This window comes from Rhea pennata, chromosome 18 (genome assembly GCF_028389875.1).
Source record: "Rhea pennata isolate bPtePen1 chromosome 18, bPtePen1.pri, whole genome shotgun sequence".
NCBI classification, from domain to species: Eukaryota; Metazoa; Chordata; class Aves; order Rheiformes; family Rheidae; genus Rhea; species Rhea pennata.
Window position 1 is genome coordinate 2085497 of NC_084680.1, and position 17217 is coordinate 2102713.

Consider the following 17217-nt stretch of genomic DNA (forward strand, 5'->3'; position numbering starts at 1 on the left):
CTGCTGCAAGGGACTGGCATTTCCTCCTAGAGTGAAAGCTGATGTGATGTCTCCAAGCCTACAAGGCAGCAAGGAATCCACAGCCAGTAATACACCTAAATTGATCCATTAGTGTTGGGTAGATACATCAAAACAACTGCCTCCATAAAATGCGTTCTCAGTCCAATATTGAACTCTCTATTCTTTTAAGGGAGAAGCTTGGAAAAAGCTGGGCAAATTCATTCTTACTTTTTTTTTCACATGACAGATCTAATCAGGAGCCCTTGAAAGATTGTAAATTTGGGTGAATCTATGAGTCTAGTTTTGCCACTGCTTTTTAGAGTGACTTACCAGAAGTAACAGCTGAGGAGGAGCTCCTACCTCAACAAGGTAATACAGCCTTTTCTAGGCTGTAGGACATGCACATGCTATTACTGCATACTTGGCAGGAGAAGGCTTCTCAGTACTAAGAGCTGGCTCTACATCACTGCTTGTCCCTTGGGCAGACACAACTCCAACCCAGATCAGGGTACACCAACTGTGCTGCAGGAACATTTGCAGTGCATGGAGCAGTATGACTAAGAGAAGAGGGGGTACAGACGTCCCTAGTCAACTTCTCGCTGCTGTGCTTAAACCTTTCCCTCCCTAAGAGGGAGCTCATAGGCATATGCTCATTCTTTTTGTCTTTCCTTTTGATGAGTAAAAAAGGTATTCTTGATTTTCCTCAGGAGTTGCATACACAGAAATTGGCATGGATAGCTTTTTTTTTTTTTTTTTTTTTTTTTTTTTTTTTTTTTTTTTTTCCCACACACACTTGAAGCAAACCTGAAATTTGAATGGGACTGGTCTGATCACAGTCCCTCTCATTTCCCTGCAGGTTTTTCAGGCAGGGGCATGGAAAGGATGTATGCTTTTCCATGCTAGAATTAGGTCTTGGAAGCAACAATGATCACAAGATCTTCTGGTTTATTATTATTTTATATACATATATATGTACTGACTATGTGGGAATATGGAATTTAAGTGGCAACCAATTACTTTTCTTACCTCTCTTCTCTCTACTCCTTTTTACTTAACTTTAAAGCAGGCTTTCACTTATCATTAGAATTCAGGATAGAGTTTGGGATGTTAGAGGGATCTCATCAAGAAAGTAAGTGCTTATGGGGAAGCTATGTTCTGCCTCTGATGTCCCAATATGTGGGAGAGACTCCAAGAAATCACAATTTCATCTGAACTAGGATGCAGCAATAAGGAGAAAAAACTTAAATTCTGTCCTCTGATAAAATTCATAAACTTGATGGGCTCTGTATCTGAAGGTAACATGAGGGTCAAACTCAGTCAGGCACTCTGGACTTCACATAATGCTGCCACTGATGGACAGAGTGCACAGCATAGCAGTAGCAAAGCAAAATGGAAATTTTGTTCAGTATTACAATGAATAGGGACCAGGGGGAAAAAAAAATCATACACGCTCTGCCCACCTAGCATTGCCTGGACATACAAACTTTTACCTCTGAATCAGTCCTAGATCACCTATAAACCTCTATTTGAAGGGCTGCAAAGTGCCACCTGACAGGTAGAGCACTAGAGCATGAGTCAACAAGTTCAGCTTCTGCCAAGCAGTCTTGGCTCTCCTATCTGCAAAGTAAGCTCTGTCTTTGTAAAGTGCCACTAACAGGCAGAAGCAGAAAAGCTGTCTACTTTAATCAAATGTATGTTTTTACTGATTCATTTCTTCTGGAAATAAAATATGGGAGGGAAAGATACCTAAAGTCTGCTAACCACCTAGGAGGGGTGAGCTGGAACAGCCAGGCAAGAACTTTCCCCATCAGAATTTGGGAAACTACTTATCTGGGAAACAGCTCCCAGAGAACTCACCAGAGCCTCACTTGATGGGCATGCAGTGGTAAAGTGCAGAGGTGGAGCTTAGAGATTGATTTTTGTGTGTGTGTGTGTGTTGTTGCTAGATATAAAGGCTTAGATGGATCCGATGCTAACCACAGAGCCTGGAACATGGAAGAGGAGAGTTGAGCAGAGTGCGTAGACCAGTGCTGGCCATGGGGAGGACAGCCCCAATCCTCCTTGCTCTGCTCAGCCTAACAGTGGCGGTTTCTGATGCCCAGGACTCCTGCCCAGGTGAGTGGAGTGTGACTCCCACTGTTTCTCTGATGAGACAGCCCTCTTCATCCCCCAGCTCTAAAATATGAGAGCCGTAAAAAGGAAATTGGGACTGGACTTTTTTTTCCCTTATATGCATCATTTTAATTCAGCTGCAGGTGGGATGAGGGCAAGGGAGAGTTGAGGTCTCAGCAGCCATCCCACCCTACCTTGGAGTGCCTTGCTGCAGTTAATGAAGGGTTCAGAGCAATATAAAGGAGTATTCGAGTGCTCACAGGATGCCAGGCACTCTGGCAGCAGAAAGCAACTTTCTGTCCACATTCACTGGAAGAGTGCTAGCAGCAATTCCAAAATGATCTGGTGTTGGGAACTTTAGCAGAGCCTTTACTGTCCACTAATCCGTCAATGCCACTTAATCTCTGCTGTCAATAACACACAGGACATCTCTTGGCTTTTGTTTTATTAAACTACAGTGTATTTGTCATGCATGCAATGTTGTATATAATAGACTCCTCTCAGACTGAACTCCTCTGAAGCCAGAGAGATTCTATGTTGGTATAAAATTGCTCCCCAACACACACCTCAAGCTGGGTCCTCACAGATATTAATTCAGGTTGCTGCCAATGCTACACCTCAACCATTGAGGGACAAAAATGTGGCAGGAGTATCACACCAGGTACCATACAGCAGGACCCAGCCATGCCAGCAGGAGGTGGATGAGGGGATAGTAGCAGATCTTGTCTCCCTTGGCTTCAGTAAGGTGATCAATCCTGTCTGCCATAATATCCTCATAGATAAGCTAAAGAGGTGCAGGCTAGATGAATAGACAGTAAGGTGGATTCAAAACTGGCCGAACATCCAAGTTCAGAATGTTGTGATCAGTGGTGCAAAGTATAGCTGGAGACTTGTAACTAGTGATGTACACCAGGGGTCAATTCTGTGTCCAACACTGTTCGTCTTGCTTATCAGTGATCTGCATTAAGAAATAGAGTGCACCTTTATCAAGTCTGCTGATGATCCAAAGCTGGGAGGAGTGGCTGATATGCCAGAGGGCTGTGCTCCCATTCAGAGGGACCCTAAGAGGTTGGAGAGATGGGCAGCATCATAGAATCACGGAATCATAGAATCGGTAAGGTTGGAAGGGAGCTCTGGAAATCATCTAGTCCAACCCCCCTGCTCAAGCAGGGCCACCTAGAGCATGTTAGACAGGGCTGTATCCAGGTGGGCTTTGAATATCTCCAGAGAAGAAGACTCCACAAACTCTCTGGGCAACCTGTTCCAGTGCTCTGTCACTCTCACAGTGAAGAAACTTCCTGTGGTTCAGTTTTTGCTAGAGGGAAACTCCCCTTTAATAAAGGGAATCGCAGAGGTCTGCCCCTGGGAAAGAATAACTCCACGCACCAGTATAGGCTGGGGGCTGACCTGCTGGAAAGTAGTTCTGCATTCCTGGTGGACAAGTTGACCACGAGCCAGCAACGTGCCCTTCTAGCCAAGAAGGCCAAAGGTATCCTGGTCTGCATTGGGAAGAGTGCTGCCAGCAGGTCAAGGGAGGTGATCCTTCCCGTCTACTCAGCCCTCGTGAAGCCACACCTGGAATGCTGTGTCTACTTCTGATCTCCCCAGTAGGTGAGCAATATGGTGCTACTGGAGCGAGTCCAGTGGAGGGCTACTAGGATGATGAAGTGACTGGAGCATCTCTCATATGAGAGAGATGTGCCTGTTGAGCCTGGAGAAGAGAAGGCTCATCTTATCAATGTGTGTAAGTGTCTGAAGGGAAGGTGTAAGGAGGATGAGGTCAGACTCTCTTCAGTGGTGCCCAGTGACAGGATGAAAGGTATTGGGCACAAACAGAAACATAGGAAGTTTCATCTGAACACAAGAAAACAACTTTTTACTGTGAGAATAACAGAGCACTGGAATATATTACCCAGAGAGGTTGTGGAATCTCCACCCTTGGAGTTATTCAAAAGCTGTCTGGACAGGGTCCTTGGCAACCTGCTCTAGGTGACCTTGCTTCAGGAGGAGGGTTGGTGTAGATGATCTCCAAAAGTCCTTTCCAACCTCAACCATTCTTTGATTCTGTGATTCTATGAGTGCTGTGCCAGAACGGGAATCACAGAATCACACAAGCTGGAAGGGATTTCAGAGGTCTCAAGTCTAAGCCTTCCTTCCTTCAGCACAGTTAATTTATATCATGTTCCTTAAGGGGATGTTGAATTTGGTTTTGAATGGATGGATCCTGTTCACCAACATCTTTTTTGTACTGAGCGCCACAAACTGGACCCAGTACTTCAAATGTGGTCTCACAAGTGCTGAATTAGATGGGAACAGTGACCTCCCTTAACATACTAGCTACACCTTCATGTGCTGTTAGCTGCCTTTGCTGCAACACCACACTGCTGACTGAGTTTCAGCTTGTTGCCTTCCTGGCACCCATCACCCTTTCTGCAAAACTACTTTCTAGCCAACTGGTCCTGGCCTGTCCCCTTGCCACATGTCCTCTTATCCTATCTCAGGGCAGGACATTGCATTTGCCATGGCTGAATTGAGGTTTGTGTCACTTCATTTCTCTGGCCTGTCAAGGTCCCTCTGAATGGTTATTCTGTCCTCCAGTGTATCAACTAGTCTGCCAAGTTTGGTATTATCTGTGAACTTGCTGAGGGTACACTCCATCCTGTACACAGGCTGTTAATAAAGACGTTAATTGGTGTTGATCCCAGCATAAATCCCTGAGGAATGCCACTATTAATCATACTCCAGGTGGACTTTGAATGGCTCGTTCTCCAAGTCCATTTTCCCCACACATCCTACAGTCTACAGATCCAATCCATATGTCACCATTTAGATTATGAGGATACTAAGGGAGATTGTCTCAACAGCCATACTAAAGCTACAGCAAACAACATTCACTGCTCTTCCCTTCTCCACAGAGCCAGAGTAATAAAGTCTTCTTTTACAAAAGCCCTACAGGTTGTTTAGGTACGATTTGCCCCCGGTAAATCCATGCTAGCTTTTTCCAGGCCCCTTTTTGTCTTCATACACTTGGAAATTGTTTCCAGGAAGTATTTTTCCACCATGTATCTAGTAACCAGGGTTAGGTGGACCAGCCTGTAGTTCTCTGGGTCTTCCTACCTGCCTTTCTTGAAAATGGTTTTGAAATGTGCCTTCTTCCAGTCACTAGAAACATCCTTGATTTTCATGACCTGACAAAGAGGGTGGAAAGCAGCTTCACAATGACATCTGCCAGTTCCCTCAACAACCCTGGATACATCCATTCTGGCCTTGGAGACTTGTGTGTGTCTAATTTGCTTGAGGGATCCTTAGCTCAGTCTTACTGGACAGTGGGCAATGCTTTGCTCCCACTGACTCTGCACAGGAATAGACACTGGAATGTGCAAAGGCAGACCCTGCCATTGAAAAACAAACAAAAAAGGGCTTTCCAGATCCTTTGGCACCAAATCTACTGCCTCACTAAGCAATGGGACCACATTTTTCTTAGACTTCCTTTTGCTGCTGATACGTATACAGAAGCTCTTAGTGTCCTTCACATCCCTCAGCAGTACAGATCCAGCTGAGTTCTGGCTTTCCTACCACCATCCCTCCACATTTGAACAATATTTCCATGTTACTCTGGGTACTTGTCCTGCTTCCATCTTCTGGCACTTCCTTTTGAATTTGAGCCCTGTGCTGGGCTCCTGCCATGCTTGTTCAACAACATGAATATTGGAGCAGGCCATTTTTCTACTTTGAGGAGGTGCTCCCTGAAGGTCAATCAGTTTAACAAAGCCAATGTCTCTCCTGTCTTCAAAAAGGGCAAGAAGGAGGACCCAGGCAACTATAGGCCAGTTAGCCTCACCTCCATCCACGGAAAGGTGATGGAACAGCTCATTCTGGATGTCATCTCCAAGCATATGGAGGAAAAGAAGGTGACCAGGAGTAGTCAGCATGAATTCACCAAGGGGAAATCCTGCTTAACCAAACTGATAGCCTTCTACGACAGAATGACTGGCTGGGTAGACGAGGGAAGAGCAGTGGACGTTTTGTACCTTGACTTCAGCAAGGCTTTTGACACTGTCTCCCATAACATCCTTCTACATAAGCTCAGGAAGTGTGGGTTAGATGAGTGGACAGTGAGGTAGGTTGAGAACTGGGTGAAAGGCAGAGCTCAGAGGGTTGTCAGCAGTGGTGCGGGGTCCAGTTGGAGGCCGGTGGCTAGTGGAGTTCCCCAGGGCTCAGTATTGGGTCCCATCCTGTTCAACTTTTTCGTCAATGACCTGGATGAGGGGACAGAGTGCCTCCTCAGCAAGTTTGCTGATGATACCAAGCTGGGAGGAGTGGCTGATACACCAGACGGCTGTGCTACCATTCACAGAGACCTGGACAGGCTGGAGAGTTGGGCGGAGAGGAACCTCATGAGGTTCAACAAGGGCAAGTGCAGAGTCCTGCACCTAGGGAAAGATAACCCTAGGCACCAGTACAAGCTGGGGGCTGACCTTCTGGAGAGCAGCTCTGCAGGGAAGGACCTGGGAGTGCTGGTGGACAACAAGTTGACTATGAGCCAGCAATGTGCCCTTGTGGCCAAGAAGGCCAATGATCTCCTGGGCTGCATTAGGAAGAGTGTTGCCAGCAGGTCGAGGGAGGTGATCCTGCTGCTCTACTCAGCCCTGGTGAGGCCTCATCTCGAGTACTGCATCCAGTTCTGGGCTCCCCAGTACAAGAGAGACATGGAGCTAGCGGAGAGAGTCCAGCGCAGGGCTACAAAGATGATCAGAGGACTGGATCACCTGCCCTACGAGGAAAGGCTGTGAGAGCTGGGCTTGTTTAGCCTGGGGAAGAGAAGACTGAGGGGGGGGGGATCTTGTCAATGTGTATAAGCACCTGAAGGGAGGGTGTCAAGGGGATGGGGCTTTACCCTTTTCAGTAGTCCCATGTGACAGGACAAGAGGCAACAGGCACAAACAGAACCACAGGAAGTTCTGCCAGAATGTGAGGGGGAATTTCTTCACTGTGAAAGTGATGGAGCACTGGAACAGGTTGCCCAGAGAAGTTGTGGAGTCTTCTTCTCTGGAGATATTCAAAACCCGCCTGGACGCAATCCTGTCTAACATGCTTTAGCTGACCCGAGGGAGTTTGGACTAGATGATCTCCAGAGGTCTCTTCCAACCTTATCCATTCTGTGATTCTTCTAACACAAACACCATCACAACAGCAAAGCAACACATTCTACTGATACTATTATCCTCAAACACAGTAAGCTATTCCATTTTTTCTGTATCTGCACCTGAACAGGGACTTTTTGCACAAGGACTTTGCTGGAGTGATCACCTTTCCTGTACTTCTGCCAGTGCATCAGTGCTGACAGAAGTCCCTATCAGGCAGTGGTCATAAGTATTTTACAGGCATGCCGTAAAGTCTGCCTATTTTTGACCAACCTGATAGTACTGATCATCCCAGGGAGTCTGGGTGGTATCCAATAAACTAATTGAGAAGATGAGAAACTCTAGCACAGCAACTTTTTCTAGATGATTTAATAAACCTGGTCCCTTTCATCTTTCAAAGATATTGCTGAAAAAAATCCAGCTATGATAGATTACTGGACAGATCTGCTAAAGGAATAGCGCTATCAACTGCAGAGGCTAGCCAAAGAAGACACAAGAAACATATAGCTTGTTCCTATTGTCATAAATAGGAAATATGACATTAATAGAAATACCTCTTAACATTGAAGTCAATGGAGCTGCACCAATAAAAGTGAAAGTAGGATTTATTTTGGTTGTTTGCAAGTATCCGTCTGGCAGAGAGAGGCTATTGGTTCCTGTTCTGTGCACCACCTATAAGAGTGAGTTACCCATCCAGATCTGGGCTGTTAGGATTGATTTCAGTAATTTTTGTAGAAACAAAACAGTAGAAGAAGATAGCAGAACTGGACCTTTGCCCAGCGCCTCTGATATGCAAGTTCCTCATTGGCATTTTTTAATCCACACAACTTCAAACTCACATCTTCAACTCAGGAGGGATACTGCTTTTGCCTGCATAATTCCCAAAGCCCAGATAGTTCAGGTTCCTCACCAATGCATTTCAGAGTCCTAATAATGATTGTCTTCATTTCCACAGGTGTAAGAATAGTGGGGCTGGGTGATGCCGACCGGCTTGCTGTCCTCCAAGGATGTCCAGGGACACCAGGTGCCTCTGGCCCAAAAGGAGAACTAGGTCTCCCAGGAACAAAAGGTAAGATCCCAAAAGCCAGCAAAGCATGTTTTCGTATTAGATTGTTTTGTTGCTTTAAGTAGAGGGAAGCTGAGGCTGGAGCACTGGCTAGCCTAGCACCTTTTTCTGTAAGGAGCCAGAGAGTCAAATAGAAAGGCAAAATACCCTAACTAGAAATGTACTGATACACAAAGAATGTGTTTCTAAGTCTTATCACAAATCAGAAGCGATCTTGGTGTGTGAAACCCACTTACCTCTTTTACATTAAAAATGTCCATTTCCTCTTTGAGCTTTTATTCAACAGTCTACTCTTGTTGCAAAACAACCAGAAGGCTAGAAGGCGACTTGGGTGTGGAACTGGCACACTAGCTGGGAGCAGCCTGCTTCAGTGGCCTTATTTCCCAAGGAACACCACCATGGTCTGGTCAATCACAGGGTGGGAATAAGTCTAGGATGCTCCTGCATATCTACATGGGGCCATGAATGTGCATCATTTGGGAACTGTAGTGGCACCTCTGCTCCAGAAAGTAAGGGAGAGGGAGGTCCTCTAGGGTTTTCGCAGCCAACTTACAGGGGAGCCAAATCACTTTAGTGAAACAAGCAGCTTACATGTGGTAAAAGTCAAGATGAAGAAGGCTCACAGGAATTCATTCATGAACTTCAAATTAGCACCTTTCACTGGAAGTACCTGTGTAGTGTAGCTTTAGTGGAAGGTAAAGAGTGAGATCTGTGGTAAAGTCTATTTTAATTAACAAAACCAACTTCCTTGTATTGGCAGAAATCAAGGACCAGCTTCCAAGGCTTTTGTATCATCCAGTCATCTGTAATGACTGTCTGGGTAGACGAGGGAAGAGCAGTGGACATTGTATACCTTAACTTCAGCAAGGCTTTTGACACTGTCTCCCATAACATTCTTCTACATAAGCTCAGGAAGTGTGGGTTAGATGAGTGGACAGTGAGGTAGGTTGAGAACCGGGTGAAAGGCAGAGCTCAGAGGGTTGTCAGCAGTGGTATGGGGTCCAGTTGGAGGCTGGTGGCTAGTGGAGTTCCCCAGGGCTCAGTATTGGGTCCCATCCTGTTCAACTTTTTCGTCAATGACCTGGATGAGGGGACAGAGTGCCTCCTCAGCAAGTTTGCTGATGATACCAAGCTGGGAGGAGTGGCTGATACACCAGACGGCTGTGCTACCATTCACAGAGACCTGGACAGGCTGGAGAGTTGGGCGGAGAGGAACCTCATGAGGTTCAACAAGGGCAAGTGCAGAGTCCTGCACCTAGGGAAAGATAACCCTAGGCACCAGTACAAGCTGGGGGCTGACCTTCTGGAGAGCAGCTCTGCAGGGAAGGACCTGGGAGTGCTGGTGGACAACAAGTTGACTATGAGCCAGCAATGTGCCCTTGTGGCCAAGAAGGCCAATGATCTCCTGGGCTGCATTAGGAAGAGTGTTGCCAGCAGGTCGAGGGAGGTGATCCTGCTGCTCTACTCAGCCCTGGTGAGGCCTCATCTCGAGTACTGCATCCAGTTCTGGGCTCCCCAGTACAAGAGAGACATGGAGCTAGCGGAGAGAGTCCAGCGCAGGGCTACAAAGATGATCAGAGGACTGGATCACCTGCCCTACGAGGAAAGGCTGTGAGAGCTGGGCTTGTTTAGCCTGGGGAAGAGAAGACTGAGGGGGGGGGATCTTGTCAATGTGTATAAGCACCTGAAGGGAGGGTGTCAAGGGGATGGGGCTTTACCCTTTTCAGTAGTCCCATGTGACAGGACAAGAGGCAACAGGCACAAACAGAACCACAGGAAGTTCTGCCAGAATGTGAGGGGGAATTTCTTCACTGTGAAAGTGATGGAGCACTGGAACAGGTTGCCCAGAGAAGTTGTGGAGTCTTCTTCTCTGGAGATATTCAAAACCCGCCTGGACGCAATCCTGTCTAACATGCTTTAGCTGACCCGAGGGAGTTTGGACTAGATGATCTCCAGAGGTCTCTTCCAACCTTATCCATTCTGTGATTCTGTGATTCCCTCTAGTTAATTTGCAATGTGCCTACATAAACAGAGCTTTTCTTTGCAGGAGAAATGGGAGCACAGGGAAACCCCGGGAAAGTAGGACCACCTGGTACAAAAGGTAATGCATAAAATTTTTAGCTATAATCCATAAAATCTCACAGGCTGAGAGTACACATAGGGAAAATGAGTCTACAAATTTAACTATCTGGGTGCTGATCACAGTCCAAGAAGCAGCCTTGAAGCAGCATAGGAAAAGCAAGATATGGGAATATGGCATGGGATGAATACTAGGAGCAGAGTCTCCTTCAGTGGTAACACATCTCAGAGAAATGCATTTCTCTTTTTCCCAAAGTTCCCCATGGATTCTTCTCACCCTCTAGTCACCCAAAATCATACTTTTCTCAGTTTTGTGTTGTCCCCCCCCTCAACATGCCCCAACATGACACACCTGCCAAAACGCCATTCCTCTCTAAGGAGTCTTCAGCCAGCTCTGCCAGGAGGCCTAATGCAGAGACATGAGTTCTGAGGGCTTCCAGCATCCTCCAGGCCTGGACTCTTGGTGTGATGCCCTTATGTCCTACTTGACCAGGAGGCTGGTGATCAAACTACCTAGGAACAGATGGCACAAGGTGAAGCAAGAAAGGAATGGAGGGTTCTCTGCTGTGAAATAACCCACAAAAGAGGAAGAGTGTGTCTGCTACGAAACCAGCTTTCCATACAGATAGTGCTTAAGGTGTTCAGAAGGATCTGTGTGTTCCAGATGTTGGAACAGTCTTTCTTCTTAAAAAGAGAGAGAGAGAGAGAAAGCGCATATTTTCCCTGCCTTTTTATGTCTTCCTTGAAAAGAAAAGCCTTCAGGGACCACTTTCATCTGAATTTTAGGCTGTATTTGGCTTCAGCTTCTTCCCAGAATCAAGCTGAAAGAAACGTTTTATAGCCCAAGATTATTGTACTCTGCCTCCAAAGTGTTCAATACCATGGCCCAAGGTCTCAGGAAGCAAATATTTTAATTTCAGACTGACTTCAGCTAGCAGTACAAGCTGTCACCCAGGGACTGAGCACTGGTGCACAGACTAGCAGCAAAATCATGCTGATTATGTATCTATTTCACAGCCCAAAGCACTCAAGACTTAAGCAGAAAACCCAGCAGGAAATGGGTGAACATGCTGAAATGTTGCAATTGCCCAAAATCCTACAGGTGCCTGATTAAAAACAGAAAGCCTACACAAAAAGTTATTGAGGCAGCGCAGTGAATCTTCCATACATCTTAACAGAGGGAAAAGCAATTTTCTCTCCCTTAGGTAGTTGCTACTCCTACCATTCCTGAAGGATGCTGCTGATTAAGACAGAAGCCAGGACTATGCAGGCAGGAATGGCATACAGCAGCCATGTCTTCTGCTGAGGAACCTGGCAGAGCACCACAGCTTTCCATCACTTGTGACAGCCTCACCTGTACATTTTGGAAATGTGGTGGGGCCAGATCAGCCCTTTGGGGAATCCAATTAATTCACTCCCATTGAGTAACTTTTGAAGAGCAGTCTCCTCTTCTCTCCCACAGGAGCAGCTGGAGAGCCTGGTTTACCAGGACCTAAAGGTAAATAGTGCTGAGCTGAATTTAGATTTACAACCTGTTTAGGTAAACTATACAGCATGACCAGGGATGGGTTTCTTTAAGAACACAAAGGAACTGCATATTGTTTGGGAACAACACACAAATGGGAGCAACTATAAGTACTATAAGTAAATGAAAATACTCACCACGGGTTTGAAAATAGTTGTCCCCCAAGCACAGAGCCTGAAATGCTGAAGCACCTTGCAGAGGCATTCAGTGATGTTCAGCCCCAGCTGAGACAGTGTGAGAAGCCTTTCTCCATCAAGCCAGCCGTATGGTGACAGAGGCCCAGGAGCCAGAGCTGCCTGATGCTGCTGCATAGCACTGCTGCCTGTCAAAACTACAGGGCTTCACACATACCAGCCTGAGCAACCAGCTAGGTCTGGTAGACCATTCAACTACCTATGCTACATCAAAAGGCAGAAAGGCACAGATGAAGCTCCATCAGTGCTAATGCAACAGGAACATGTCTTTCTATCAGCAATAGCAATAGCGTAGATGGGAAATGTTTTCTTCATGGTTCCATCATCCCCAGTATTAGGGCCAATGATATTTATATCTGAGCACTGTCTACACTACAGCTTCTATCATTAGATCTTGGCTTATAATAATTACAGGACAAATAGCACTGATCTGGTCACCAGTTTGGCACGTTTCCTTCAGCTGTCACAGTTGCTTCCAAACCACCTAGTAAAGCCTTCTGCCAGCAGCAACTGTTCCCCCTCTCAGGCTTTCCTCCCCTGCTCTTCTCCTTTCAGTCTTCTTTGACTGGCCCAGCAGCAGACAGAGCAGTCAACTCTACAGAAACAAAGCTTGCATCAGTTTTGCCATCTGGCCCTCCCTGCTACAAATCATATCGGTCACCAGCAACACTGTCTCAGCAGGACTCGGCTTGAAAAGCAAGCAATGTCAAGGGATGGAAGAGGGGAGTTCTTGGTACAAAGGGCAGAGAGCAACTGATAGTGTTGTTTATCCAACAGGAGCGAAAGGAGAGCCTGGATTTCCAGAAACTTTGGGTGAGTTTCACTTTGGGGCCTTCCCACCACATTGTCTTTGCAGAGTAGATCGATGATAACAAGTAGGATGGCAGACCTCCTGCACCAGAAGTCAGGGAAGGGCAGTAATAAAAACAAATTCAGACCGATACAGGACAGACTAAGGAAATATCATTCTATTAACTATTTGCTTCTCACAGCAACACAGCTTCAGAGTGGCTATTCTGTCACTCCAGACAGGACAGGAAAGCGCTTTGGGTGCTAGTCAAGTAATTTGCCTTCCTGCACCCTGACAAGACTTTTTCATGATCTAGATGAAATCTACCTTAGTATTTACTGCCTTAGTATCCATGTTTCTCAGAATCACTAGAAAGCCTTCTGTAGGCACCTGACTACTTCAAAGCTAGTTAAACCACCACATTTACATTAACAGTTGAAAGAGAGAGAGTAAGATACCAGTAAACTGAACTACTACTGTGCCATGCACTCTTCTGCCTTTTTATATTGGCTGGATATGAAAAAGGATTTGACTAATAAGCAACAGGACAAGTCCAATGACCAGCCATTAGCCACTCACTATCCAGCCCACTTGGACAGTCAAGCTATACAGCTGTGAGCTCATGCTTTAGATATTGCCCACTCAGACAGATGTCTGCAGAACCAGCCACCAGCAACACTCTGTCACAGAGAGACCCTGTAGAGCACAGGAAGTCCTGCCTGTTGTACATCTCACCATGGAACAGTACTTCTTGCCATTCATGGATCTCTGTGCCAGAACTGGGTTTGGGGTAGGCTGGGGCCAGGAGGTCCTTTTCATCTGACTCACCAAGGATGATCAATCTCACATCATCTCCCAAGCCCTCTCCTATGACACCAAGCCACATACCCAGCTGTAAGTTGAGATGTTTGATAGGGACCTTTCCAGTCAGTCCTTTGGCACCTAGAAATCTGAGTTATTGTGATCAGGTATGGCTTAGGGAGGAAAAAAATAAATTTATATATAGAGATATATGTATATATTCAAGAGTCCTCCGTCCAATTTTCAGGAGTAAGATGATCTGAGTAATATCTTCTGTATGACAGCTAAGCATTTTTTTGTCTCACCACTCTTCTGCTGCCAACTACCCATATGCCCTCAGGGCCTCCCATCCCCAAGCCCAGGCAAGCTCCTGGATCATGAATTTTTCATCTTGCTCTGAGCAGCTCTGGCCGAGAAACTGCAGCATGCTTTGGTTCTGAGTAGGTGCAAGTCAGAATCGTGAAGTGTGAAGAGCCAGCTGAGAGGCTGAAAAGCCCAAAGCAACTGGCTCAGGTCCCAAGGCTGGTATGTTCTCTGGACATGTTGAGCATGTTATGTATATAACATATATGTTACATATGTATATAGGACTTTCACTTCACATCTTTCCCTGAATTGCATAGGAGCCAGGAACTGCCAAGAGCTGCTGGATAAAGGGAAGATCCTGAGTGGCTGGTACACCATCTATCCCCAAGGCTGCAATGCCACAATGGTCTTTTGTGATATGGACACGGATGGTGGAGGATGGGTTGTGAGTAGAATGAGGCAAAGGGGACTTATATATGCCTATGGTGATTTTCACTAAAGCTCCAAAGGATGGCACCAAAATAGTAACACAAGGGAAGGAAAACACCCAAGACAGGAAAAACACATACTGACAGTCATATGGACCAAGGCAGAGTTATAGAAGGAATAGCTGATGTCCATGTCATGAAGGTCCATGTCATTCAGGTAAATCCACCTGAATGCAAGGTATTCTCCCAGGACATTTATCAGATAGCAGGACAAGCACCTCAGGCCCACTCCCATTCCTGCTTAAGTCATCAAATCCCTCCTCACTTTCAAGCTCAAATGGAGCAGATCTGTGAGAGCTACTTTTCAAGTTCAGTCCTCCCAGATACACTCAGGAATAGCCTAATAGGAGAATTTACTGAAGAGAGCTGTACCACCCACCTCTAGCTGCCAGGTGGTGCTGAGACTCTTTTATTAAGAAGTTACTTGGCAGTGCCAAGAATCTCTTGTTCCCTGCAGGTTTTTCAGAGACGCTTGGATGGGTCAGTGAATTTTTTACGGGACTGGAATTCATACAAACGAGGATTTGGCAACCAGCTGACAGAGTTCTGGCTGGGTAATGACAACATTCACTTCCTCACCTCCCTGGGTAAGGTGTTCCTCTTTCCCTATGTTGGAGGTTGTCATACTCAGAATGTAATTGCTGCAGGGTACTGGGCTATTAAAAGACCGAACTTCTTGCATCCCTCTTGGGCCCCAACAGATCTTTCTAAATAGCATCTGGGTTCCTGCAGCCTATTGCACACAGGGAAATTTTCTCTAAAAAAATAACAGAGAAAAAATAGAAGTCAGAAAAGTGAATGAGTAGTTGCATGACTACAGTAGGCTAAGACATCTACCTACTAGGACTACTTGTGATGACAGTCACAGAGTTCACTCAGAGGCTTGGATTCACAATTGTTTCAAGAACTCTTGCACATCTTGTTCTTAATGTCCAGGATTATAGCAAATGCAGAATCAGAAAAAGGTCCTCACATGGCTGGGAAAAAACACCATCAAGGGTATAGAAAGTTCTGCAGGAATTTGAAATAAATCACATTTTCTCAAGTACAAGTAGGTCCTCCCAAGTTGGCTCATAGCTTCTTAAAATATTAACCCCTGAATTCCATCTCTATACCTTATGGTCCAAAATCCTTGCTAAGAGATGACCCTGAGGAGAGCTGTCTGCAACATGCTGTCCAACTGGCATAACCTCTGTTCACCTTCTCTTCTAGAAACCTGTGAACTTCGAATTGACCTGGGAGACTTTGAAAACAACTACTATTTTGCCAAGTATGCTTCATTTAGAATTTTAGGAGAGCCTGAGAAATACAAACTGATTCTAGGAGACTACCTTGGTGGAAATGCTGGTAAGTTAGCAGTTCATTGGTAAAGGATGTTTTCTAGAGAGCTATGCGCAGCATTGCACACTCACAGTTCTGCGGCATCTAGGACAAGTTCTGGCTTTGGTAACATTTGAAGGACTAAATATTTGCCAGTGGGGTTTGGCTACTGTACACTTACGGCATCAGCACTACAGCCTCCTAACTCCCAACATTTTGTTTTTCTTTAAAAAACAAATAAAGCCTCTTCAGAACTTAACACACCTCATGCAAGAGTAAGAGTGCAGCCAACACCTGAGATGGCAGTGCCATGGGTTTATGTGGCTCTGTAGACTGCAACTCTGCCTGATAGTCCAGATCTCAGTATGTCTGCAGAGAACATGTGCAGTACAGAGAGAAGTAACACCTCTGTAACTGAAAGTAGAATTTGATCCATTTGACCTACAGACTCAGATAAATCCTGTGTGTGTTAGCAGAGATCAGGATGCTTCTTTTCCACAGAACCAAGGAAGAAACCTGGGCTACCCAGACAACAGAAGGATTTGTAAAACTTGCCTTGCATTCAGCAAGGCCTAGATGCCACTCTCCAGTGGTGCACAGATGCTTTAGGTTCCCTGTTGTATTCTCTCTATTGCAATAAATTTGAACTTGTGCTCTGTGCAGGAGACTCCTTCTCATACCACAAGGATATGCCATTTTCAACAGCAGACCAGGACAATGACATGAGCTCCTTTAACTGTGCTACAGCCTACAAGGGTGCATGGTGGTACAATGACTGTCATTACTCCAACCTGAATGGGATGTACTGGCTGGGTGTTCATGGGAGCTATGCTGATGGCATAAACTGGAAGACAAGCAAAGAGTACCATTACTCCCATAAGAGGACGGAAATGAAATTTAGGCCAGTTTAACAAGACAAGACGATGGTACTGCTTTGAGCTGCTGTAACCCCCAGACCCTCACCATGGAAAATCTCCAGCATGCTTACAGATGCTGACTGAGCTTGGGCATATTTTCTTGAAAAGTGCATTACCTGGATTTGAAGACCAAGTGATGGTGAGGCTACTGCATCTCAACAAAACTCTCAAATGGTATTATCCTTGCTGGTAAATACTGGTACTTTTATCTCTAATCTATATATGTGAAGACACCAGTTTTCTTGCAGCCTTTTTCTGTTGGACCAAAGAGCCGCCTGAAAGGCTCTGAATTCTCTCCTTCCTGCAGGCCACAACAGAGCCACTGAAGAGATCACCCTGGAATTAACTGAACTTCCATCACAAGGCTATCGACACTACTCCTATCCTTCACCCCTTACCATTGGTTCCCATGACTTTTACTTCAGGACTTCAAGTCCTGGAAGCACAGTAATACTGCCCAGCCCTTCCCACCAGC

At 45.8% G+C, this 17217-nt stretch overlaps 1 protein-coding gene across 1 annotated transcript; it reads left to right on the forward strand.

Annotated features, from left to right (window-relative positions):
• The first annotated feature begins 1977 nt into the window (after window positions 1-1977).
• Window positions 1978-16736, forward strand: LOC134148551 (ficolin-2-like). The gene is made up of 10 exons (XM_062590788.1): window positions 1978-2115; window positions 8212-8325; window positions 10370-10423; window positions 11864-11906; window positions 12799-12846; window positions 12881-12933; window positions 14338-14462; window positions 14963-15092; window positions 15718-15852; window positions 16489-16736. Exons 1-10 carry the CDS (start codon window positions 2037-2039, stop codon window positions 16734-16736), a joined length of 1029 nt encoding a protein of 342 aa, XP_062446772.1. The 5' UTR covers window positions 1978-2036.
• Window positions 16737-17217: the final 481 nt, after the last annotated feature.

Bases quoted from the DNA above. Each gene is read 5' to 3' on its own strand.
- LOC134148551 (XM_062590788.1), top strand. From the start codon at position 2,037: ATGGGGAGGACAGCCCCAATCCTCCTTGCTCTGCTCAGCCTAACAGTG. The intron at 15,093-15,717 runs GTAAGGTGTTCC...CTTCTCTTCTAG, and splicing joins TCACTTCCTCACCTCCCTGG to AAACCTGTGAACTTCGAATT. The intron at 15,853-16,488 runs GTAAGTTAGCAG...TGCTCTGTGCAG, and splicing joins CTACCTTGGTGGAAATGCTG to GAGACTCCTTCTCATACCAC.